The following is a 27,688-nucleotide window of genomic DNA, read 5'->3' on the forward strand; positions in this document are numbered from 1 at the left end:
AACTTTGCCTGGCATTTATTTGTGAACCGCTTTCTGTGCATTTGTAAATTGCTGCACACATTTGTGAATTGCTTGTGCATTTGTAAATCCCCTCATGCGTCTGTGGATTTTGAAACACTTCTAGCACCACCGTTTACTCAAGCCAATCAGATAACGGCCACATTGAGCGGACCAATTGTAGCACGTTCTCACTACGACCAATCACATTAGGCTTTACAATCAGGGTCAAGAACCCTAAGGAGTTTCTGTAGTTTGGGACAATATACTGTAGCATCATCTGAAAGAGACACATGAAAAGTTTGCAATACTGTATGAGGTTAAAAAGATAAATGCAGTAATTGACCCCTCAAAAATAATTTCCACTGTTAAAAGTTTTGCATTTGTCTGAAAAAAATGAATTCCCATTGCAATTATTACCTACATTTTATGAAAAAAAAACCTTTGGAAACAATGAAAGTCAATTTTTACAATAAAAAAAATGTATACACACATTGTTGGCATTCAAAACAGTTAATAATAATTATCTAAAGAAAATGTATTATGGCTGTGAATCAATCGCAATATGAGCATGTGCGATTTCCAAGTTGATTCAATCAAGTTATTTTATTTGATTTATTTAATATTTGAATTCAGAATTTTGTGACTTTCTCAGACCTGCCAACCTGTAAGCATTTAGCATAGCAGGTACGCATTTTGACCTTAAAAAATGCTGGTACGAAACTACACAAAAAGCTGGTGAAGCCTTTAGGGCAGGACGCATCAGTGAACTTCTATCGTAAAAATATCCTTTAGTTTACAGCACAGACTGGAATACCAGATTGCTTATGTCTGTGGTATAAACTATTTAGATGCTTTTAAAATTAATTCCTGGTTCACGAAACCATTCAGGCTCAGAGTCAGCAAGGTGTGTACCACCATATGTACACAGAGACATATCAAATTATAGGAAAGTTGCTGACCGCTAAAATGTAGTAATGGATCACGTGTACTCCACTGAATTCACTCCTATAGGTTGTCACTCTTGAAAGTTGTTCTTCATTTGCATAAACTTAAACATTTCAACTTTGTCACGTCACTGGACACGTCTACATCCTGTCGCCCATGGTTACTGTCACTCGTGCGGCTGGAAATCACCAGCTCTCCATTGAAACGAATGCGATTTTGTCGCTTTGTCAGTGTGAACACAGCTTAAGAGAGAGGATACAATCTCGTTCTAAAATTCTGTGCAAACCCGAGTCATCAATATTTGATCTAAAAGCCACAAATCTCCTATTGTGATTTCTTAAGTTGTTCCTTACATGCTGCTGATTGCACCGTTTGAGTAAAGTCCTGACTGCTTCCAGGGGACTCTCCTCCTCCTCCACCTTGAGGCTCCTGAGGGCCATCACATCTCCTGGGTTACTGGGGCCGCCACAATCCCTGGGCTGTTAATCATCTTCACACTTTTAGTAATATGCACTTCTTGCATACATCTATATGGGCGGGTAAATGTATGGGCTTTTCAGATCTTTCGATCAAATGGACAAAATAAGCTTGCGCAATTTACGTATGAACAGACGATGGAGAAACGGAGCAGCGGTTTTCGTTTCGACTCTTAGCATGCTTGAAATTGCATGAAACTCGACATGCTGGATGATTTTTTCCGTCGATATTGAAACGCGAGTTAAGTACAAAGCCTATAATAAAGAATAGTTTAGCATCCAAATACAATCGCAAATGTTGAAATATTTTGAAACTGTGATTGTTCCATATTTCTGTATTTGTATCATGGTTATCATAGCTAATTAAAACTATAAAACTGATATGCGTGTTTAATACTCACAGCATACACTAGATCTGCATAAGCGATCACACCAACACCACTGCGGCGGCTACTCATGGGAGAGATGAGAGTCCACTGGTTTGTTTCAGGGTTGAAGCTGAAGGATCCAAATTTAAGAATATGTTTAATTTATATTCATGTGAGGCATAGATGATGACAGTTTAATTTATGTTCATGTGAGTTGACAGTTCAAAGAAGATTAAGTCAAGCAACCCAGTCATCGGACATTAACCTTTGTATCTGTATACACCTCCTGAACAGTGACATGACTCCAAGGTAAACTATTATCATGTGAAGGTATGGGTGATGCTATCAGGCTGATTGGATCATTTGAATGATAGTGTTATGCTTATTCTTGATTGAATCAAGAATCATCCCTCTGCTTTGTTTGACTTGTCTCCACCTCCAAAAGTCCCACCTCCTTGTAAATGTATAAAGAAACCATGTGAAGTATGTTAGTCAGACTGATTTGGGAAGAACTGCAGCCGCGTCAACGCGAAGTCCTCAATAAAGAATAACTTTGTTTGAACGTGATCCCCAACGTCTCCTGGTCTCTTGCTTCGACGAAGAAAAAGTTTTCAACAATTTGGTGCCGTGACCCGGATGGAGAAACTGAAACTCAACAAAGAATGAACTTTCCAGACGGAACCTTGAAAACTTCAAGCTCAAAGATCTCAACCAAGCTGACTGAGTTCCAGACTGAATCTTCTGAATCCAGATTGAAAACTTCAAGCTCCAAAAAGATCTCAAAGACTGAATTTTTCCAGACGGAATCTTTCTCTACAAATGAAAGACTCGGTGAGTTTCACTCCATTAAAAGAACCAATGCAGACCAGTGCAAATGTTTTCCTCTGCGCCGTTCAGAGAAGTAGTTAACAAACAGCTATAGAGTTTGGTTAACTAAAGATAAGCCTCTAAAAAGTTTTCTTTTAGAGATGAAATTTACCCTCTGTGTTGACAGGGAAGATTAACAGTTACATGTTAATATTGTGTGTATGCTCTTGCTAGAGAAGACCTATCTGTAAGCTAGAGAATTAGCTTTAGAATTAGATTTAGCCTCTTGTGCTAATAAGATTGTACCCTCTGTTTGCAAGACAGTAGAGAGAAGTTTTTTTTTAGTGTTTGTTTGTGGTAACAGAAATTCACAAAATGTTCAGGAAAAGTACTAGACAGATTACACCTTTTTGGTCAGATAGTGAATTCAAGTCTTTGTTATCAGAGCACATGGACTCCATCGTGACTGAGCCAGTCAGATTGAATTTAACAAAGAAATTTGGCATTGATCCAGAGAAAGTGTGGTCAATTGAAGATTGCAAGAAAGTGTTGAGTGCATGTATCAGGAAGAAAAATCTGAAAGGCATCATCTGTTGTCACCGAGAATTTAGCTTATCCATTGCACAAGAACAAGCGCAGCGTATTGCTACTTTAAACGATCAGAACAAACAATTGCAGACTCACATGTCCTGTCTCAAAACAAAGGTGGGCCATAACAAAGCCTCAACCAAATGTGATTTAGAAGACCAACAGTCAGATGAAAGCTATCCTGATTTACAGTCTTTTGATAGTATAGAGGACAATGTCAATGCAGATGTAAATGCAGTTGAAGTGTGCGTAGCTAGACAAAAGCCTCAGGGAAAAGGTGTTGATACAGTTCCATTTGCAACCCCCATATTGCAGCCACAAGCAGTCAAAACATCTTTACGTCCGAAAGATATTGAGAGAATTGCTGAAAGTTTGCCATCAGTGCAAAGAAATTTTTCTGAGTTTAGGAGAGCATTGTTCAGTAAAATGCATCTTTACGACATGTCGTTGCCGGAAGTTACACAGCTGATGTCACAAATTCTAACTGAATCTGAATTCCACAATTTTGAGTCTGCTGTTACTTCCGAACTGCAACCTGTCAGTAAAGGCGATTTGAGAGAAGGTGTTTTGAAAATCCTAAAGAATATCTTAGGACCGAAAATCAATTGGTCAAGAGTTACTAGCTGTGTACAAGAGAAAGAAGAAACTGTGAGTGAATATACTGAGAGGTTCTGTCAGGTAGCTGCAGTGTACAGTGGAATAGTGGATGATTCCGAAAGTGTGTTAGCTGACAAAGGAGCTCTAATCCGAATTTGGGCAGATGGTCTTGTAGCTGAGTACAGAACAGCCTTGCCATTCCTAGATATTACGTGGGCTAAAAGAACTCTCAGAAGTAACCTAGAAAGTTTAGCTATTTGGGAAAGAGACTCTGATGTCAAAGAGAGAGTAAAAATTGCAGCAGTTTCTGTTAAGGTCAACTCAGAGAAACCAAAGAAACGCAAAAGTCCTAGAGAAGCCAGTTGTTCTTACTGTGGCAAGCATGGACATTTTGGAAAAGAATGTAGAAAAAACAAAAATAACTTAAGACAAGTTAACAATGTTATGCAGATTTTACTACATTTGTTTGCTACTTTGAAGCAACCCCTCCCCTCGTCAATGGACTCGTGGGTAAGCTTTTTGAGGTGCTAACCATTTGGGCTGTGATTGCTTAATCTCCCCAGTAACTTACAACAACGATGAAAGACTTATTTTTGTTTAATAGAACAAAAGGAAAGTGACTGTCTCAGCTTTTGTTTGGGGGACATTAAATAAGACCCACAGCCTTAAATGTTATGCCATAAAATATTGCAGTCAGACAACCATCCTCTGTTAATGATGTTTATTAAGACTGATGTTTCACTGGAGAATGAAAATGTGCCAATTTTCTCACACACTGTACACAACACAGGGACAGAAAAGGACACGGTTCAGTGAGGGCCCTGGAAAGAACTGACGCAACAGGCGTTCGGGGGCCAAGCCAGGGTGAAGACAACCTCATAGGCCTTTCCCCATTTAGTCCATCCTTACCTCACTGGTCCATAGGTGTCAAATAAATTAAGAAATAGGGAAAGAATGAAACAACCGCAGCAGACGCTACAACCCTAGTGTTTAAACAAATACTGCTACAACCCTAGTGTTTGGACAAATACTGTTCTGTCGTCTTTTGTTTTCTTTCTTCCTCTGTGCAGATAAACACTTGATGGCTGTTCCAAAAATCCATATGCAACGACGTCTCACCTGCATATGAAGCCACAACCTCAAGAAGACAACTACACCCACTGCTGAACGAGCCAATCACAAAAGAAAAAAAAAGAAAAAAAAAATACACAACGCAGAAATACAAAACCTTCAGTCATCCATCGATATGATCAAGACTAACAAGCCTGCACCATTATCTGAGTGCTGCACCTGGTTAATATGACTGAAGATAACTTTTCATGGTTCGGAAACCTGTTAGTATCAAGTGTGTCAACCAACAAATGACTCACGTCCAGCACACCCGTAAGATTTCACGGACCCTAAATGCATGTTTGTTTCTGTGTCAACATGCAATTACAGATGAACAACACAGAGCAAGTTATATGTGCCTGTAACTTACACAAGTTACAAGAATGAACATATGCGATGTGCCTGTAACTTACACCAGTTACAAGAATTAACTTTATGTGTTTAAATTTGTATTTTGTGAGAGTTTTTTTAAGAACTCTCAAACGGGGGACTGAAGGATCCAAATTTAAGAATATGTTTAATTTATATTCATGTGAGGCATAGATGATGACAGTTTAATTTATGTTCATGTGAGTTGACAGTTCAAAGAAGATTAAGTCAAGCAACCCAGTCATCGGACATTAACCTTTGTATCTGTATACACCTCCTGAACAGTGACATGACTCCAAGGTAAACTATTATCATGTGAAGGTATGGGTGATGCTATCAGGCTGATTGGATCATTTGAATGATAGTGTTATGCTTATTCTTGATTGAATCAAGAATCATCCCTCTGCTTTGTTTGACTTGTCTCCACCTCCAAAAGTCCCACCTCCTTGTAAATGTATAAAGAAACCATGTGAAGTATGTTAGTCAGACTGATTTGGGAAGAACTGCAGCCGCGTCAACGCGAAGTCCTCAATAAAGAATAACTTTGTTTGAACGTGATCCCCAACGTCTCCTGGTCTCTTGCTTCGACGAAGAAAAAGTTTTCAACAAAGCTCTCAGCAGAGAAGAGACACTTGATCCCAGTAGAACCACCACAGATATAAATCTGACAAACACAAACATAACATGCATTGTGCACAGTCATCACAGACTGATCTGAAAAGCAGTTTAAAACACAGTACATTTTATGATATTCCTTTTCACATTTAAACTATTTCCATGCCATATCTCAATTTCACTTTTCCTTCATGCTTTACAGACATTAAGAGTCTCCAGCAGAAGAGTGTGGAATCATGGGTAAGTGCTCTTACCCTGCCCTGCAGTGAGGTGGCGCTGGTGTTACACCTTCGTTCATTCATGGGTGGCATCATTGTCCACTAATTGATGTTTGGATTGTAGCGCTCTACTGTTTTAAGCCATTGGCGTCCATTAAAACCACCTATGGCATAAATGAGCCCGTCCAGAACAACAACACTAACAAAGCATCGGCGTTCATACATGGGGGCCACCTACAACACACCAAATACATCAGTGTGCGAACACACATCAATACACCATCTCATTGGTTCTGTCCTATCAGTTGCAAATAAATACAATGGTATTACTATTATTATTTTTCTCAATGGTATTTTTTTGACACATTAATGATGGTAACTCTGGTGTAATATATTATGTTATATTATATTATTAAGCTACAACAATTGCTGGAACATGAAGGATTAAAATTTAAGAATATGTTTTTAGATCTGCTGATCCTATTTCCCTACATAACATCACATAAAAAACTAAGGTGAACTATACTGTATTGGGCATTCAAGGTGAACATGAGGGCATCCATTTACTGATTAGATTTAACAGTTTCCTTTGAAGGGGTTTTGTTAGTCTTTGATCTTTCTACTAAGAGTTGAACTATGTGTGAATGTTTACCTAGTCTTGGTTCTCGTGACCATGTGTTGTTTATACAATTTGGGGGTACCATTATCTCAGTTGGGGGTAATTGCCTCTATTGTCTTTAAATGATTAGATTCAGTAGTCATCTCTAAGGCTGTGTGTAAGTTCAGCACCTTTAAGGACAGCCCACTGAATGGCCTATAAGATACCATGTAAAGTTCCCTCAGTCAGATCATGTTGGAAGTTTCTACAGCCGCGTACAGCGGAGTTCTCAATAAAGAATAACTTCTGTTGAACGCGATCCCGACTGTCTCCTGGTTCTTGCTTCGATCAAAGAAAACTTTACAACAAACACAAACAAAAATGTATCATGGTTTTACCATGTAATGTAATTTTACCAGCACTATGGTCCATATCAAAGTATAATCCGGTACCACAATACTGTTTTGTGAAGGAAGCTAAATTAAAGTTGCATGTTGACTTACAACATTACTCACCTCATGCCAAGTCTGAGTGATAAGATTGAATTTCCTCACGCTGTTGAAATACTCCACATAGTCAAAACCACCAATACAGTAGACAAACTCATCCAGGACTGCTGTAGCATGAGAGGCTCTGAGATGCTCATCCTCTTGAGTCACACTGACCCAGCAGTCTGCCTTCGCATCATATGCCTCAATCTCATTGGTGGCACCACCGCAACTCCGTCCTCCGATGGCCAATAAGATCGATGAGGGCATACGTGGACGCGTCAGTTGACGCATGAGTTCTGAGTTGGTGGGTTCATTCATGTTCAGGTCAATCAAAGTCTTCATTGCATTGATGATAACAGGCATGCAGGCTTCATTCTCCATCACTAGTGCATTGCACTTTACATTATTGATGAAGTAGTCTGATGACATCAACCCCAATCGAACCTGAAGCACAAGGGAGAGTTTAGACTTTCAGAGACTGTTGCAAGACTATTACTAAGCAGTTATATGGTGTTCAACAACGAAAAAGCATTTCCAAAATGACTGAAGACATTAAGGGTCCTATTTTAGCGATCCAAGCACAAGGTCTAAAGCGCAGGGCGCAGGTTCACTTAGGGCGTGTCCGAATCCACTTTTGCTGGTTTAACGACAGGAAAAATGGTTGGCGTGCCAGGCGCATGGTCTAAAAGGGTTGTCTCTATTCTCTTAATGGGTGTGTTTCGGGATTTACGTGCGTTAAACCAATCAGAGTCTCATCTCCCATTACCTTTAAATGCCAGTTGCGCTCGCGCCATGGCAGATTCGCTATTTACATGACGGAATTTGATAGTGGAAAGACCGAAGCCATCTCCAGAGCGCAAACGAAACTGCTCGTGCGCAAGCAGATCATCTACGGCAGTGGTTCCCAAACCTGTCCTGGAGGACCACCAACACTGCAAGTTTTCTTTGTCTCCCTAATCAAACACACCTGATTCAACTCATCAGCTCATTATCACATGGGTTAATGAGCTGATGAGTTGAATCGGGTGTGTTTGATTAGGGAGACAAAGAAAACGTGCAGTGTTGGTGGTCCTCCAGGACAGGTTTGGGAACCACTGATCTACGGGACAAGCTGGATTCCACCATATCTTTATGTACACAATAATAATCTTTTACATTGTAATCCTTTAATTTTAAATATTTGGCATGCTTGTGTGCTGCTGTACGTGCGTCCCTGTGTGTTTAACCACCTGATGGTCTTCATTTGGAGTGACACTCGTGGTCTTTGGGGTCTCCAGGGACCCCAGACAATAACATGTTGTAACAGAATAATAGTTATTTTTTTGGCAGAAAGCGATGCATAAGGATGTAGTGTAACGACGCCCAGTTACAGGAATGCACTAATATTTTGTTGGTAGTACCAGTTTGCAACAATTATTAGTTAACACTAAGTTGTCAACACTTCGGAAAAAAATAATTCGCCGTTACACTACATCCTTATGCATCGCTTTCTGCCAGGCCTTTTACGTGCTTTTCCCAAATCACGGAAGTGACCTTGACGTCCGGGTTAGCGGTAGCATAAGCCATCAGGTAAGTGTTACTTAAATAAACTCCTGATGTACTTACAAACTTTCCAATGCCTCGTTTTATGAGTACAGAACCTATTTGTACTACTGTAGAAGTTTGGTACCATTCTCGGGCATTATTAGTGGGGTAATTTACGAGATACAATCTGGGTTCCATTATGCCTGCATTAAGCCATTCGGCTGATATCTCTAAATAAGCTCTAACTTTAATAATGTTCGACCAAGGGAAAAAAGGCTTCTGGGGGGTGTTTGGCTCGAGGTCATGGTGCAAAGGACCCTAGGTTGATTTTACTACAAACCAACCCTTTAAGAGTTTTTTATAATATTTGAGAGATATTTGTAATGAAAAACAAGACAAAAATCTCTGTTTTACCTTTGGCAGAAGCACACTTCTTCTCCTGTGTTCAAAACTCATTCACTTCTTGGAGGGGGCCCGGTCTACAGGGTGTCACGTGATTTTCGTGCATCTAACCTGGACATTGCCATTGCCAACATCAGACCGAAAATATGGCAAAATCGTTTACTATGGTGATAAGCATATAGTGATTTTTCTTAAGTATTTAAGTATTTGAAATACTCTAAATACACTCCCTCAAAATATTTTGTTACAAACTACATTTTATTTTATCCACACCTGCAAAATACAAATTACAAAATACACTAAAGTAATTAAATACGTATTTAAAATACATTTAATTGAAATACTGCCCATGTCTGCCTGTATGAAGAGGATTGTTCTTCACAGATGTCATATTCCCATTCCATTTCAAGGTCACAGCATTAGGCCACATCATGAGTGCAATGTCTTGCTTTTATTGGTTAAATCGGTAAATTTAGAATTACTGCCATTATAACACACACACAACACAACCACAGATCACACACGTCCATGAGCCTGAACACACACAACACAACTACAGATCACACACATCCATGAGCCTGAACACACACACACACACACACACACACACACACACACACACACACACACACACACACAACAACAACACAACTACAGATCACAAATGTTCATGAGCCTGAACACACACAACACAACCACAGATCACACACACACACACACACACACACCACAACTACAGATCACACACATGTATGAGCCTGAACACACACACACAACGACAGATCACACACATCACAACGACAGATCACATACACCACAACCACAGATCACACACACGACACAACCACAGATCACACACGTCCATGAGCCTGAACACACACACACAACACAACCACAGTTCACACACACAACACAACCACAGATCACACCACAGATCACACGTCCATGAGCCTGAACACACACACACACACACACACAACACAACACAACCACAGATCACACACACAACACAACCACAGATCACACACGTCCATGAGCCTGAACACACACACACAACACAACCACAGTTCACACACACAACACAACCACAGATCACAGACACAACACAACCACAGATCACACACGTCCATGAGCCTGAACACACACACACAACACAACCACAGGTCACACACAACACAACAACAGATCACACACACACACCTGTTACGGGCTTCAGATGATGCAAACTCTGAATCAACATGCATCAATGCTATATTTTTCTAAATGTCATAATCATTTGTTAACCTACAAGTATTCATTATTTCAATGAGCTCACTGTTTCTGCCTTAAATTATTACATTGTTTAAATTCATTTATTTTTAGCTAACTGTTATTTTGTATATGTACATTTCTGAAATACATAACTTAGACAGTTACCTCTGGTAACAGATTACTCTAAATTGTAATGTGGACTCATGCACTTTCTGTAAAGCTGCTTTGAAACGATGTGTATTGTGAAAAGCGCTATACAAATAAATGTGAATTGAATTGAAATTTCTGTGGAATGTATCAGTTGTATTAGTGTTGTGATTAGTGTGTGTGCATGTTTATCTCCTCTGTATAACCTTGTCTCGAGCTGTTCCTGAATAGGATACCAGCGATAACCTGTTCCCTATTACCATCCTGGCACTTTCCTCATCCTGGTTGATGGCGCTTGAACAGGAACAGGATAAAGCTCAGGAAGACTTAAGTCTGAGGTTTCCCTGTTCTCCCATCACAGGCTATCCAACTAGTGTTCGCTTAAGAATCAGAGTGTGATTCGTGTGTGTAGATAATTGACAAAGAAATGCCAGAAGTTCTTGAATTGAACTTTAAAGTTGTTGTGGTTTCTAATGCATGAATAACTAATGCACTATTTTCCATTCAAAGTAAATATGTAGCATAATTTGTTAATTTAATTAACAGGAGCACAATAATGTAACTCATACATTCCTCGACTTTAATCAAACTTTAATCAGAATAATTTCCTCTTGCAGCATCTCTTCTCTTCTCTGATGACGAGGGCGGGGCAACCTGTCACTCACATGAGATCCACCAATAGCAAACCACAACCATCCAATCATCCAATCCATTCCCCACAGACAAAATCAAGCCCCGCCCACATTTGTTCTAGTTCCAGAAGCGTTTCACGCAGATATACGGCACAATAGGGAGAAAAGACCAGACTTTAGAGTGCAGATCACTTTAGTGAACACAGGCATACATTATCGAATAATGAAGCAGGAATAATGTACGACACTGTGCTCGCCTGAAAGCCAGACATGAAATGTCATTCACTCCAGATTTTTAAATAACTGTAGTATTTAATGATAGTAAGATACACGCACACGCATAATAATCTAAAATCTGACGAATCATTAAATAAATCTTACTATATCGGTGGACATCACTAATCTATTTGATGATTATCATAGACTTTTATTATGAAAAGAGACTCTTGTATGATGTCCGGCGCCACGCTTTCGCTCAGTTGTATCATTTCCGCTTTCTCTGTTCACCGGGTGAGGGTCCGCATGTGAGTCTCAACTGACACTTCATCTTTATTCAGAACTTATACACACTCACTGCACACATAACCTCACTGCTCTGTGTTTATGGATCTCATACATAGAGAAATGCGATCATAACAGCGGCGAACTGTGATTGTAGAGACGAGCGCGCGCGTGTGTGATGATGACAGATTGTGATGCAGCTGTACGTTATTTATTTACACTTCAAAATAACTTCATCATAATGTCCATAAAGTACTTTGTATCATTTAATAACAAACATTTTTTTTATTTAGAAAATATGTATGTTTAGACAGTTTGAGCATTTCGTCCTTATAAATTGTCTGTTCCTCTAGCAGTGCAGTCATGTTACAACAATGTTGTTGGTTTAGTGATTCAAATGTTTATGAACCTATCCGTTTACATTAATGTATGTCTTTTATTGTTATCGTTGTTATATAGATAGCAGGTCAGAAAAGTGAAACTGAAATTTGAAAACCCAATGAATAGATGCAATTCTTGTAGCTGTTGAAAAGTCTTTATTTAAAAGCTGCAAAATGTATATTATAAGCGAGTACATCATGAATCCATTTTCCAAACCGTGTTTTTGTCTTATCCTTAATCACTACCGTACACCTATAATAAGTGTTTATATTGGGACTATTTTAGACCAGTCGGGTCGTATCACTGCGGAGTAGCCCAGTACCTGCATGACTAGTCATACATATAAACAGAGAGAAGTAGATCCGGCCACAATAATATGCAAGACGCATGCAATTTCGATTATTAACCGCTAAAGCGCAAAAAGTTATGGACTGCAGCTTTGATAAAAGTAAAAAAAACACACACACTCTCATGAAGAAAATTATTTTGAATTATGCAGATAATTTCACCCACATTTTCGTTATCACACAGCCTGTCCCAAACGACTTACGTTTTATTTTCGATGAAACCACAGTGAATTAGGACTGATGCTTTAATGCTTGAAAAAATTATGTAAATGTACCATGAAAGCATCTTAACGGTGGTTCACATGACTTGTGCACTATATATTATAATTATAATTCTTCTGAAGTCATATAATGCTTTGCGTGAGGAGCAGTCTGAAAGTTGTTCACTGTTATTCATAAAATAATGTAATAATAAAGTCGACATGAGACGGACCTTGCGCTAGTCTTTTCTTCCCTTGTGTCGTATATATCCGAGTGAAACGTTTCTGGGACAAGAACAGGGGCATGTTCAAGTTCAAAACGGTGTGCAACGTTTTGCTACGGTTTCTGGGTTGAACGTCATGTTTCCTGGAAACGGCGTGCACCGGTGTGCAACGGGGTTTGAGATAAGTTTTCTCTTGTTTGGTGGGTGTGTCAGAACTAAAGTCCAATCAGCAGCAACATGTATATAAAGCACGTGGTATTAAAGTGAACTCGCACAATGGGTTCAAGGAAAGTAATTTACAAATTTGTTTGATGCAGCTCGGTATACGCAACAACTGAGGATATAAGAAGACATGTTTGTCGAAAGTTTTATTGTAAAAATATATAGGATATCAACAATGATGTAGTTGTTTATATTTTTAGCTTCATTGCAAGTGTATTGGTATAGAAATAAACAATGGTAATTAAGTGCTTTTCCTAAAAATGAGAAAGAAAATACAGGGTATTAAAACAGTATGAACTACAAATAAAGTCAGTATGTGAGGCTAAATAGATGTGTTTTAGTCTGAATTAGGTAAGATGTGTGCTTCCATTTCAGTTTCAGCAATCCCTTCACTCGATTGGGATGTTCTCTTTTGTTCTGGGCGGCAAGTGCAGTTACTGTAACATCGGGCATATTTTGTAATATTAAACACATATTTATACCGACTTCATCAGGCTCAGAAAATTCTTCACAAAGAATAGCCTTCTCAGCTGCCATAGTTGCAACTCATGCATCATCAGAACAGTGTGTTCAACGCATCACCGTTTCTGTTTATAAAACGTTGTGCAACGTTTTGTCGGGGCCAGTGTTGCCAGATTGGAAATGTCAAAGTATCGTACCAGAAGCTCAAAATTATCGTATTTGGTTTGGTTCTTACAATTGATTGGTTGGGTCCTTACATGCGCTTCGTGAGGCACACTAGCACACACACGCAAGGTCTCTCGCTCCCTATCTCTATACGTTCTTATCCCGGTAGACGTAGAATCAACAGCTAGATCAATGAGAAACCCTATGATTACAACGACCATCATTTGAAGTGTCACACAGTTCTGAAATTATCGTACATTATAGGATATTTCCCATTATTGATCGTACATCGTACAGAGGTCAAAATTATCGTACAAATACGATAATTATCGTACATCTGGCAACACTGGTCGGGGCTGAACGCAGCCCAGATGTGGTTGTGTCTGTGGGGAATTGATTGGATGATTGTGGTTTGCTATTGGCTGATCTCATGTGAGTGACAGGTTGCCCCGCCCACATCACCAGAGAAGAGAAGAGATACTGCAAGAGGAACTTATTCTGATTCAAGATTACCAGGAACATGAATTTAAAACAATAATCATGTGCACCGATAAGTCATTTATAATAAATACTGCAATATTCCATGAATTTTTTTTATTTTTATTTCATGGTGACTTTAATTGTTTTGCTGGAATAAAGTTTCATCTGAAACTCACTTCTAGACAGCTTAAAGTCTCCCTGAAGTCAATCATTTTATCCCTTGAAACTCATCTTGATCACCAAAATGACATATTTAAATGTTTTTTTCTTCTTCATGCCTTAAAATATCTTGAATGTAACTCGACACCCTTGCCTCATTTAGTATACGCGGTTCTATGAATATGTAAATGAGCCCCGCCTCCACTCACAGCAGCTCAGAGATCCACTCGTTGACGATCACACGTTGATCTGATTGGTTACAAGGTAGTTTGCGACGTCAGAAACACCAGCGATTTCAAACCGTGTTTTTGAGACTGTCTTTGGTCCAGTTTTAAGGAGAAAATACTCAGCAATGGTGTTGACTTATGAATTTACACATGGTTTGTCTTAAAGCATATTAAAAACACCACATAGACATATAAACAACACTAAAAGCTTGATTTTCAGTTTCACCACAAGGGAACTTTAAAATTAGTTTAGTCAAGTGTGTGTGTGTGTGACTGATGGAGTGTGTTTGTTGTGTTGTGCTTTCCTGTAGCTCAAACAGTAGAGCGTTGGTGCTTGCAACGTCAAGGTCATGGGTTTGATTCCCAGGGAAAGCAAGAACTGATAAGAATGTAAATGTGTACCTTGAAATGCAATGTAAGTCTATTTGGACAAAAATATCTGCCAAATGCATAAATGTCAATGTAAATGTGTTGTCTAGTCAGAATGGTGGAAGCCGTGCCAGAATCCATTCACTTCCCGACGGAGGAGGAGCGAATCCTGGAGCTCTGGGAGCAGAAGAACTGTTTCCAGGATTGTCTGAAGCAGTCCAAGAGCCGGCCCAGTTGAGGTCACCTGGGTCACCGGACGTCACAGGGCTCACAATCATGCTAGGGGAGAGTGGGGTAAGCTGTGCCACTTGAAGTTGTCATTTAGAAAGGAAGAAGTAAAGCAGCACTGCTAGGTATTCGTAAACGGTATCGTTTAAAGGTTCCCGATTTCGATTCTGCTTATCGATTACGAATTTCGATTCCAATATGGTAAAAAAACAAAAAAACTTAGATATCATTCACATTTAGTCTTATTACAAAACATTTAATTCTAGCTGAATATCATGAACAATAATCAACAGGCTAAAGAACACTTACGCAAGGATAATTTGCCTTTGGTTAGAAAACACCATAGAAAAACAACTAGCCTAGCTGATATACATTTCAAGAATTATTAAAGACAAGTAAACACCCAGTAATTAAAAAAGAACAAATAAAAAATTTGCAATCGCAACAAATAGATACAACTGAACGAAGAAACGACTGAAATAAAGTGTTTTAAGATTTTCAGGTATTCAGGTACAGAATCAGTCAATAAATGGGAAAACAAAGTAACTTGCGTTACTTATTTGAAAAAGTAACTCGGCTATTTTGTTAGATATAATGCGTTGTTTTACTAGTTACTTGAAAAAGTAATCTGATTACATAACTCAGGTTACTTGTAATGAGTTACTCCCAACACTGGGTGTGACATCATCAGTTTCCTAATGTTCCCTTCTTCCACATGTCTTTTATACATGTAGGTTTATGTGTCGTTGATTTGTTTTTCAGATTCACCTTCTATGACGGGCCGCCCTTCGCCACGGGTCTGCCTCATTACGGCCACATCCTAGCCGGAACCATCAAGGACATCGTGACCCGGTTTGACCATCAGAACGTCTTCCACGTGGACCGGCGCTTCGGCTGGGACTGTCACGGCCTGCCTGTGGTGAGAATCACTCAACGTCACTTAAACCGGCTGGAGAAACAGGGTTCTCATGGGTCCTTGAAAGTTTGTGAATCTAAAAAAAAAAAAATTCAAGGCCCTGGAAAGTTTTTGAAAATAAACATACATAGATACAGGTCCTTGAAAGTTCTTGAATTTATTTTGTGCAAGAAGTTTTCTGGAAACAAATCCATTTTATTCCCTCCGGTCCGCTAACGTGTTATTTCGCCAACACTTCGTGGCCTATGAACACTAGCTTGCTTGATTTACGTATTTACGCTTCACGTTAAGTGTTTCACGCGTCAGGTACTTTGTGTTGTACAATGCTGTGACATTCACGCGCGCACAAAACTACTACGATGGTACCTCAACTTTTGTTGTTGGACACAACAAATGTGTTCCCACATTAAGTCCTTGAATTTGAGGGTACTGAACCTGGAAAGTCCTTGAATTTAAAGTTAACCAAGGTGTGGGAACCAGATCAGCTCCATCATACAGCTCAAAACAGCCCATCTCAAACTTTTGTGATGTGGTCACTCGCATTTTTCACAGTTGCACAAAGTCATTTTCAGTTGCAAAGTAATTTGAACTTCTGAACTTGAATTAAAGAAACTGTGGGAAAAAAAGTACAGTAATGTAATACCATGGTGATTTATGTACTCCAATCATGCTAACAAACAAGTACCATGACCAAAATATCTTACTTGTTAATAACAGGCCGCAACAATATGGAACTACAGCTTAGCCAGTAGTTAGAAAAATGTATTTATATTTTTCAATAAAATTGTTCTATTCCAAAAAAAGTAATTGCATGTTTTATTTGCATTTGTAGCTGTATATTGTGTTTGTGAAGGTCTGCTGCATATAGACACTTTAAAGAGCGCTTTCACATTTACTGTTGTTCAGTGAAATCCAGTCTTTTCGAAAGGAATCCATACAATCAGGAGTTTCGAGTGACACTGTCCTAACCAGACTCGATAAGATTACAGCGACAAGCTATTTGTCTGTCTTACACCGGTTGCATAAACCAGTAAGACTAGCTTTACAAGTTAGACATGATTTTTTTCTTTAAGACTGTTAATAACTTTTAAATCATTTACATAAAAAAATAAATTTTGGCACGCTCTGCAGCAACTGACCACTAAGGAGCATATGTACAGTGACGTGACATAACTGCCATATTCAAACTGTGCTTTTGCGTAACCGGATAGCTGGCGCTGAGCCAAAGACGCAGGGGGAGTTGCCACTCGACTTGTCACTCAACCCGACACCGCTAGGGGCAGCTGCCACTCGACCCGTCATCGTTAAGGTAGTTATGGTAGATCATAATTATTAGGCTATTTGTGATCGACATTCTGATAAAGGTCTATGTAGAAATTACGGTTGTGTCAACCAAGTAATTATTATAGCTCCCATCTTTCGCATTAAGAAACTGGCAAAATAACAACTGGCAAGTCTAAAATATTGCTGTGTCCTCTCTTTTATTTTAATATTTTAGATAAAAAATGCTGTCAATTTCACACTCTAAATTCAGTATAAGTCCATTTGTGTTGGATTCGCCGTACCGGTGTTGGTTTTTTAACGGCCACAGGTAGAGTCACCGATTGGTAAAACCCCATGCACTAATTTCTATTTGTTTTTAATTATTAAAATTAAAATTTGTTCTTTGCCTGAATAAGTTTTTTTGTTTGTTTTGCAGTTCTCATTGATGCAAATTCAAAGACCTCGAAATCATTATAGTACTTCGATAACGTGTCAGTGTCTCATAATTATCATTCTATAATAATTATAATTATTTCTTATGATATACATCATGTCAAACTGTAAGATCACGTAGTAGTTGAGGGAGGAGTTCATGGGTCGCAGGTGTTTGTTTCTGTGGTGTAAGAGACTGAGTTCGAGGGTGTTGCATGGCTTTCCCCGCGATGCTGTCAGGTCTAAACTCTGGCTGCGGGCGGTTGGTTGGCCATCAACTACTGACACATCAAAATTGTTTGTGTGTAGCAAGCATTTTTACTGGGAGAGCTACGAGAATTGGAGAAAGGTGGAATTCGGCCTTGCTCTTGAAGGCAGTTTGCATCTAGGCAAGGATGCGGTACCAAGTCCCGAGGATTTTTCCATCCCTCCAAAGGCGGTATGTATATAATTTAACCACAACAGTTTTGTCTTAAAACACTATAAACTTCTCCAGATTTGACCAGAGCTGTGTGTTGCACATCATATAGCTGTCACAGGATATGCATATTTGTGTAATTTACGGTGAGCTTACAAAACCGTGTAATGATGAATTGCATGCATTTGGGTAAAACTGAATGATTTTAACTCAATGAGAACGAAATTAATGAATCCAGAAGCCGTTGTTGTTGAAGCTTACCATGCCCACTTTTTATATAGCATTTTTCAAAACTGGTGCTGAAGCAGCAGGTTTCATTTTTTCATGTAATAAATTGTATATGACAGGATTTTTATGTAGCCCATGAATGATAAATTATTATAAATAGCATTATAACTTTAATAACATTCTAATAATAAAGCATTTATAATCTTAATACCAATCTAAATAACATTATTTATAATATTAATTAATGATCTGTCTAATAATGTCTAAAAATATAATAATTATCTGTCTACCAAGCTCTGATAATGTATAGAATATTCTATTATTCTATTGTATTCTATTAATAGTCTATTTAGGGAAGCTTGTTTCCGGCACGTAATAAAACAATTTAAATCATAATTGTGACTTTTTTCTCACAATTGTGAGTTTACATCTTGCAATTGTGACATATTTTCTCAGAATTGTGAGCAATTTCAAGTTATAAAGTCAGAATTGCGTGATATAAAGTCACAATTGTGTGTTATAAAGTCAGAATTGTGAAAAAAAACTGCAGTTACCTTTTTTATTTTTTATTCTGTGGCAGAAACAAGCTTCCATACCTATTATTAATATTTTATCCAAATTAAGAAACAATAGGTTTACACATGGCCTTTAGCACATGGGTGTCGGAAGCAAAAAAAAAAAATGTGGATGGGGTCATCCTCCAGAATTTTTTTCTGGAGTAGATTAGGGGTGTTCCTCTCTATGCAATAATGAGTGAAGTGAATGAGTGAGAGTAAAAATGAAACAAGCGCAAATCCGTCTATGCGTGCATCTCAGAAATCAGAGCCTGGCAAGAGTAATATCAACTCAAATAGGCTACTACATCATATACATGTTCTACGATATGATATTGTATGTATATTTAAATGATTTAAATATACAATAAGCTAAGCTATTATTGTATCAAGAGCTCACAAAACACAATTGTTAGAGGTTTCGATACTGTTTTAACTAAAGGTTTATGGCCAATTCACACTGAGAGTGAAACAAAGGGCAAAGTGTGCCTTAGTGGCCACATACACACTCTATATAATACTGTCAAGTTAATTTGCTTGTCTTATGCTTTGGATAGTATGCATGTTGAAATTAATCTATCTCTATACTGGCAGCCCACGACATGTCGTGAAATGGGATGCCAGACGAAGGAGCCCAGCACCAAAGATGGTCAATGCCAAACCATCCATGACTTGAAGCAGCACAGCTGGAAACTTGAACTAAAGAGTGAACGTGTGTGTTACAGTTTTCTACCTCTATCTTTTTTAATGGCCTTTAGTTTAGATAGACTGACATTGGTGGTTTGTCCATCCTTATTGTGATGTGTCATAGGTAGATTAGAGATCTGGATGCTACTGGAATACAGACTTGTTTTAACTTTAATGCCTCGAACAAGTGGCTATTTTTTTAATCTGTTTATTCTTGTTATTGGTAACAATAATTGTTACTTTATGCAATTAGCTGTGCTGTGGTACTGTGGTTACTGTTAGTTACTAGTAACATTTTAATTCTTACTAATAACATTTTTTTTTACCTTTTTATTTTCAGATTAGCTTATTATATCGATCTCTTATCTGTAACATTTATATATTCTAATTATTAATAGTGACATAAATAATAGATGCTACAAACTTTATAGTAATAGAGGTTTTAGAAATGTGGGTGTCATTTTTATAACAGTCTATTATATCAATAAATGTTTGCTCTTTATACTGGGTTTTTATGTTTATTTATTGGATGTGAACTAAACTGGAAACTTTAGTATGTTGTTCTTGTTGGACAGGGGGCATGCAGTGAAAAAATATATATATATATATATATATATATTAAAATGACATGTTATGCGTGCACAAGTGAGAGATGAGCAGCGTGAGGCGGTTGATGATGATGGTAGAGTTGGGCCCTGACATCCGGAGTCACAGCTGTTTCCACAAAGCATTGTTTACCCAGGTGGGTAAACTGACACGTAAACTAGGGCACGCTATGGTAGAAAACGAAACTAGTCAAGTTTACATATAGCAAATGTCACAGAATATAACCTTTCGTTTTAATGTGAACGCAAAACAATGTTGTGGCATTGCGCAAACTGTACTGAATGTTTCACAATACGTCTACTGTAGCGCTTTCAGTGTAATGGCCACCAGAGTTGCAACTAACTTCCTGCCATACGTGAACAATTCCAGCTATATTTCCAAAGACTCTCTCCGCATCTGCGAAGCGCACAACAAACAGGAAACGCTCATGCCGTGAAATTGACAGACGTAAAGCTTTGACCATTCGGTGTCCAGGGGGTCGAATCACGCAGCCAATCACGTCGTAGAAGAAAGGCGGGTCTTCCGTTTACGTGACGCAAATTTCACTGGTAATCTCCGAAGCCCCACCTTTTGTGTTTCCCGCACCGTCAATCAAAAATAAGAAAAAAAATCGACCCGAATCTCCGATCACAGCCCGCCTTTGATTAAAACAATCATGTTGGGAGTTTAAATGAACAGATAAACCTCCGATTTTTTACCTTTTCACGCTATGACTGGTACGTAACACTTAGCCCGATCGAAGCACAGCACCGCCGGTGAGTTTGGAGAGCCATTAGCCAAGCGAGCTAGCTCAGTGTTTAATCTTTCTCAGCAGCGACGCTAACCGTTAGCCAGCTAGCCTCACTTTAACAAAGTAAACATTTGAAAAGACTGTTGCTCAGGCAACTGGAAAGCAGAAAGAACCTCCTGATTCGTTTAAATTCCAGGCGGTTTGGCGGCTAATCTCCGCCTTTTCGAGGTGGGAGTTCGTTGAGCATGAATTTGTTTTGAGTTTTTTTTTCCTTCTCTCGCTGTGTCTCCGTAGCCCCAGAACAGCCAGCGAAACAGCAGGAAATGGCTGCCTTGGACGTGGACAGCAGTCAGAGCGACTTTCTGCAGCCAGCCAGCGGCGCCCAGGACCAGGTATGCAATTCCCCTGTTGGTTTCTCGCTTCCCCGGCGCTGTCTTGCGGGGTGTTGTGGTGTTTTGGTGAAGTTCACACGTTTTAAATATAGGGGATAAGTCGAACACTTCCTGTGAGCCTTCGCTTTGTACGGCCACCCACTTTCTTACCCATTTAAACCCGCCCATTGTGGGTCGGACAGACTCGCCACCGTCGCTTTGCCCGCTTTACCTGCGGTGATCCCGGGTCACCCCCACGATAGGGGAGGACCCCTCCACCGGGAAAAGCCTCCACCCCTACCCAGGCTGTCACATATCTTCCACAGCTCCACCATTCCCCCTGGAGCGGCTGCGTGCACAGACCTGGCAAACAGAAGCTTTTTGTCACCTTTTGTCATGTGCACTTGGCTTACGAAATATACTAGATCATTTATTTGCCTTTTATGACAGATGCACGGCCGTTGAAAGAAAGACGTTATTGTTTGCTGTTAAACAGACAACTGAACCAAAGCCCTGAATGACAGCCTCAAACATCAAAGGCAGCATGAAATGAAAATTCAAAATGATTTAAAAGCATGTTATAGCTCTTAATGTGAACAATTTATCTGCAAGTTTGTTTTTGTTTTTATGTTTTGTCTTCATAATGTTTAATTAAAATTACAGAGCTTGTAGTGAAAACGTTAGACTTCTCCCTGTTGACTTATGCAGGACTTCTCAAATAATTTAGTCTGCATAAACCCCATCCCTACAATCTTGTTCATCTTACCTCCATTTGAGTTCAACGCCCAAATTTCAGGCCCTGTTTGCAGTTTTTTGTGGCTATTCGAACACATTCGACCTCATAAGCCTCTACACCACAAAAGCAATCCGGTCAAATGTGTTTTCGACTACCTCTAGAAGTGGTTGAAAGTGGATGTGCTCAAAACGCTTTAGACCCTGTTTACTCGTGTGTTTACACGTGTGTTGTCCTCTTCTGATCCGATTGACCAAAACACATCTTAATACTAGCTGTGAAGTGTGAACAGGGCCTGAGAGTTAAAATCCAATCAAGAACTGATGGACAGAATAAGTTCCTGCCCTACATTTTTTTTTCTTCTTTTTCTTTTCCGATAATCCATTACACTTGGATGTACGTCCCAATACGGAAGAAAAGATCTGTCGCCCACTTGCATTTCATTGTGCTTTTAAGAACTATGTTTAATGTCAAATGTTCCTTTTCAAGCTAAATTTATTATTTGAAAACTAACTTTATCCTCACTGAGGTCTGATACTATTGGATTTTCAGCATAAACAAATTTGTAACATGGGGGATTATAGTTAAGGCTTATTACTTTAATGGATTTTTTTTTTCACATAGACTTTTATTTCCATATATTTATCTTTGCTTAGACCCATTAACACCAAGGACGATAACCATATCTATAAAGCTTTAATAATCGCTCTAATTTTATGAGAATAGTGAAGTCCACACCACAGCTATAACAATAATGACACAGAGGAATGATATCATTGGAATAATTTTCAGAATGATGAAGGAAAACATTGACAGCCAATTAGAATCCATTTGACTTAATGAGATCAAGCATTTAAAGCGGCAGGCAACTGCAGCACACATTTATTATAAACAAAATGTTGTTGTCCATTGGTGTGAATGGACCTTTAGACTAAAAGTTGTGAAATGTCTGTGTGTAAGGTCAAATTCATCATGAAGTGCTAATTTAATAGTATTATCTCCACTTCCCAGCAGACCACAGACCTCACAACCATCCAGTTAACGGGCTCCTCTGATCGCTGGGAGGTTCTAACGCCTGTGAGCTCAGTGAAAGATGAGCCATCAGTAGTGCAGGTACCCAGCGGAGGACTTCTGGGCAGCAACGGGCAATATGTGGTGCCACTACAGACTATGGCAGGGCAGACTCAGTCTGTTTTTGTAACTGCTGGGGTAGATGGCACCAGTGCTAATGGGGTGCAGTACCAGGTCATCCCTCAGCTGCAGGGGACGGATGGGGCGTCACTAAGCTATGCAGCATCCACAGACGGAAGCACCCTTAGCACTGACATTGCTATCCTTCCGGATGGAACGCAAGGCATCGCCACAAATGCTAATGACCTCCAGGGCCTACTGAGTCAAAGTGGGCACGTGCAGCAGATACCCACCGTCTCATTGGCCGGCTCAGGGTTTGGCGCACAGGGCCAGGTTGTCGCTAATGTGCCGATGGGGCTGCCAGGCAACATCACATTGGTGCCGATAAATAGCTTAAGTAACATGGATCTCGAGTCTCTGGGATTGGCTGGTGCTCAGACCATAGCGACAAGCATTACCGCAGATGGCCAGCTCATCATGACCGGTCCCACCACCACAACAAGTGATAACCAGGGTGAAAGCAGCAAATGCACAGAGCCACTTAACGCCAATGACGCTAACACTAATGCCTTTGTGCCAACCACCACCTCTTCCACGACGACATCGCTTCCTGAGACGATAGACGGGACTGGAGTTCTCACCCAAGCCACTGCGGTATCAGCCGGGCACCAAGATCCGTCTTACATCCAGCATAACCATACGTCTGGCGGCGAACAGGTGGTGCAGCTCTTATCAGCGCAGACGGCGGATGGAGCAGCGCAGACACTACAAAGCGTGCAGCTGTTGAATGCTGGAACGTTTCTGATCCAAGCTCAAACTGTCTCTCCGACCGGCCAAATCCAGTGGCAGACCTTCCAGGTTCAAGGAGTTCAGAACCTGCAGAATCTGCAGCTGCCGTCTGCTGGTGGGGTCTCATCCTCCCAAATTACCCTTGCACCAGTGCAGACCCTCTCTCTCGGGCAGGCTGGCGCCACAGGCGCAGTGGGGCAGATCCCGAACCTTCAGACAGTCACGGTTGGTCAGTACCAGCAAGATGAGAACACGGAGAGCCACTCAGGTATGCAGGGATACAGACTGAATAGGTTTTTTTTTTTTAATTTTTTATGTAAATATAAAAAAAATTATGCTCATCTCTAAAAATGTCATTTTTCACTGAAATAGATTTTTGCAAGTACAATTGTGTGTATTTATGAATCTTTCCAAGTGAATTATTCAGTAACAATGAATGACTAGAAAAGTCATGGAAATTCATTGGTCAAAGGTGTGGGAACCATGAATGAATTAAATAACTTTATTTATTGGTTAAAAGTTGGTCTTGACTACTTTTTTCAAAAATTGTGTACCTCCCAGTTGTTTTATTTTGGGGAGGTTCTTGAAAGATTCACCCTCTCTGTTTTTGCAGATATTCAAATTAAAGAGGAGCCAGAGTCAGATGATTGGCCGAATTCCACCCTGAACACCAATGATTTGTCGCATCTGCGTGTGCGCTTGGTTGAGGAGGATATGGAGGGGACAGGCCAAGAGGGAAAAAGACTACGTAGAGTAGCCTGCACTTGCCCCAACTGCAAAGAGGCTGGAGGAAGGTAATATACATGTCAATGCAGAAGCACAAGTTCTGTTTTAACTGACAAATTCATTGGTTGTGTAAAATTTTTTTTTTTTAATTGTGTGTAATTTCAGAGGTTCAAGTATGGGAAAGAAGAAACAACACATTTGTCATATCCCCGGGTGTGGCAAGGTGTACGGTAAGACGTCTCACCTCCGAGCTCACTTGCGCTGGCACTCAGGAGAGAGACCCTTCATTTGCTCGTGGAGTTACTGTGGCAAGAGATTCACCCGCAGCGACGAACTCCAGCGTCACCGCAGAACACACACAGGTATGGGCACACTGGAAGAGATCAGGGACTGTGCAGGGTCTGAAAATACATCATATCCAACACTTGCTGTACATTTTGTTTGCTTCTTCAGGTTAATAGGCTGAGTAGTAGTTCTCTAGACGTTCCTCGTTGATATCAGACATGGTTTTACAGTTTTATTTTTGTTTTTCAGGCGAAAAGAAGTTTGTGTGTCCAGAGTGCTCGAAACGTTTCATGCGCAGCGACCATTTGGCCAAACACATTAAAACTCACCAGAACAAAAAAGGGCTAAACTCCAACACTGGGGCAGGTCAGATAGAAGCTGCCGCCCCCTCGGACACCATCATCACCGGGGGTGGAGCCACCCTTATCCTCACCAATTTGCAACAGGCTGGCACCCAGGACCTCCTTTCAAACTCCGACCTCCCACTCCAGTTGGTCACTGTGTCTGCCAGTGAGGTCATGGAGTGACCAAAATCACGCCCACTTTCACAGCTCGTCTGCTTTTCACTATCAATTTTTATATATATATGATAAAAATATATATATATATATTATAAATATATATATTTTAAAAATGACTTATCCATTTATGTTCAATAGCAGTCTTTTGTACAAACAAGGCAAAAAATGACATTAAATGTGGTCGCAGTTTCCACTGACACACATGCTTGTTATGAACTCATGCTCATACACAAATACATACACAGAAATGCCTTATTTTGTATCATAATCTGTAGTATAAAATGCTGGAGTTGCATGTGTTTTTACTTTTTCTCATGTATAAGTTCAGGGGACGATCATTTGAGAGAGTGTGATTGTGTAATTATGGTACACGGGAAGCCCGGATATGTGTGAGTGATTATGGTGAGACTGTTCTGTGAGAATGACAGCAGGAGAAGGACACAGTCTGCTGTGAGGGAGACTTACTCATGATCTGTCCATTTTATCCTCCTCCCTCTCGGCTGGCCTTCGTCCAAATGTGTCTTCACTCTTTGCTTTCATTTTTATTTGATGTCATGTTAGTGGTCTTTACGCTCTCGGTCACGTGTCCTCTGGATCTTGTTCGAGGATCTTCTGGTTTCATTGTTCTGCTGCCCACATGCAACTCGAACAAGACATCAGGTGGCAGAGTCAAACAATCGTGTAATAAACTTTCTTTTTCTTGTATCGTTGTTCTTATTGCTCTCCAGATTATTCCTGTAACATTCATAATGTATCTTCCATTTCTTTTTTTCTTCAGCCCCAAGCTGTTTATAGCCACAATAATGTAGTCTAATACTGATTCTGTTGTATCAAAGACTCCTCGTTTTGATTACTTTTTAAACGTGTAAAATTTGATGTTACTTTTGTACAACCTTTTTTTTTTTTTTTTTAAATGGAAAACAATTAAAGTCAAAAACCTTGCTATGACTCTTCATAACTACAAGTTTGTATATGCTTCAAATTTTTGGTGTTATGTATGTACAGAATGAGAATTAACTGTATGCCCACATACTTAATAATGTATGTATACTTAAGAATGTGTACAGTGCACAGTATGTGGATTACAGAATGCACTTTCTGGTTTGGTACACCAAAATATTCATTATACAACGGAGAACACTGCTGGGTATACTGTATCCCACAATGCAATGTGCCCAACTTGATCTTACGTTTCCAGTCTCATGAATGTCCCACAAGTAATATCAGTTACATTTACATTTTTGGGACACTTGCATAACGAGTTCAGTTTGATACCTAAAACTTTTTACTGTTATTTACCGAATTGAACATCGTTGTAACATATACAGCTGTTAAACATGTTTGTAATTGTGTGCCTTAAGAGAACTTGAGCTTTTAAGAGAAGATTGAGTGAATGTAGATAATAATTCTGGTGGATGAAGGGCTCCTCAAGAGGTAAAGCCCAGGGTGTTTAATGCCACACAAATAAGATAGAGCTCAAATAGGTTGAGCTCAGTCTCGAACGCATTTAATCTGATAATCTGACAATTTCAGGTGTTTTTGTCAACTAAGTCAAATGCACAAACCATTATTAACAACAGCACTGAAATAAAAACGGGCTGTCAGTCTGTCAGTCAGAGTCAGATGCGCGTGAACTACGCGTATTCATTACTATAGCAACACACTCCAGGCGCGTTCTTTCAGAATCATGTTGATCGATTTCGTCACTTTTAAATGACGAGTAACAGGTTGTTTTTCTGAAATAAAGTGTAGCAAAAAGTCTGATATTATGTTTTGCAATGTAGTGACGAAATAAAGCTTCATATACATACACATAAATATATAAAAAATAACACGGCACACACTTTAGCCTATTGCAGTGTCATTTAGTTATCATACAACTGCATGACCAACACCTTCTGCAACTATAACTGTGTCTTGTCATGTTACTGATAATAACAATACTGATTCATCATTGAAATAATCAAAATATCATAACTCATTTAATTCATCATTCATTCCTCTACCTGAAGACCTGACCAACCTGCTATAATAAACCAATTAATTTTTTTTTAATGTTGTGGGGTCGTTCGTGCGTTAGCCTAAAGACCAGTTTAATTTAGCAAAACAATCATTTCAGGCACAAGTTAGACGGCTAATGTTTTTTTTGTTGTTGTTGTTTTCCTTGTGTGCATTATAATGAAGGCTTTGTGAAA

General features: G+C 39.5%; 2 protein-coding genes across 7 annotated transcripts; one reads left to right on the plus strand and one right to left on the minus strand.

The window, feature by feature from the left end:
• Positions 1–1,041: 1,041 nt before the first annotated feature.
• Positions 1,042–8,088, minus strand: LOC311092873 (kelch-like protein 10). The gene is made up of 5 exons (XM_084129880.1): positions 7,949–8,088; positions 7,207–7,626; positions 5,869–5,924; positions 1,823–1,916; positions 1,042–1,424 (listed from the first exon to the last, which is right to left on the minus strand). Exons 2-5 carry the CDS (start codon positions 7,609–7,611, stop codon positions 1,173–1,175), a joined length of 807 nt encoding a protein of 268 aa, XP_083986006.1. The 5' UTR covers positions 7,612–7,626; positions 7,949–8,088; the 3' UTR covers positions 1,042–1,172.
• A 3,511-nt stretch (positions 8,089–11,599) lies between these two features.
• Positions 11,600–26,434, plus strand: sp3b (Sp3b transcription factor). Of its 6 annotated transcripts, none has more exons than XM_084127802.1 (8): positions 11,600–11,662; positions 14,986–15,169; positions 15,866–16,022; positions 21,232–21,329; positions 23,053–24,229; positions 24,575–24,755; positions 24,853–25,049; positions 25,222–26,434. In XM_084127802.1, exons 4-8 carry the CDS (start codon positions 21,261–21,263, stop codon positions 25,497–25,499), a joined length of 1,902 nt encoding a protein of 633 aa, XP_083983928.1. In that variant the 5' UTR covers positions 11,600–11,662; positions 14,986–15,169; positions 15,866–16,022; positions 21,232–21,260; the 3' UTR covers positions 25,500–26,434. The 6 variants fall into 6 exon arrangements, with proteins under 6 accessions (XP_083983928.1, XP_083983930.1, XP_083983927.1 ...); XM_084127804.1 differs by having other exon boundaries at positions 23,056–24,229; XM_084127801.1 differs by lacking the exons at positions 11,600–11,662; positions 14,986–15,169; positions 15,866–16,022 and adding an exon at positions 20,426–20,923 and having other exon boundaries at positions 23,056–24,229.
• The last annotated feature ends 1,254 nt before the right edge of the window (positions 26,435–27,688 follow it).

The sequence above is a fragment of the Abramis brama genome (genome assembly GCF_963993115.1).
Source record: "Abramis brama genome assembly, chromosome: 11".
Taxonomy (NCBI): domain Eukaryota; kingdom Metazoa; phylum Chordata; class Actinopteri; order Cypriniformes; family Leuciscidae; genus Abramis; species Abramis brama.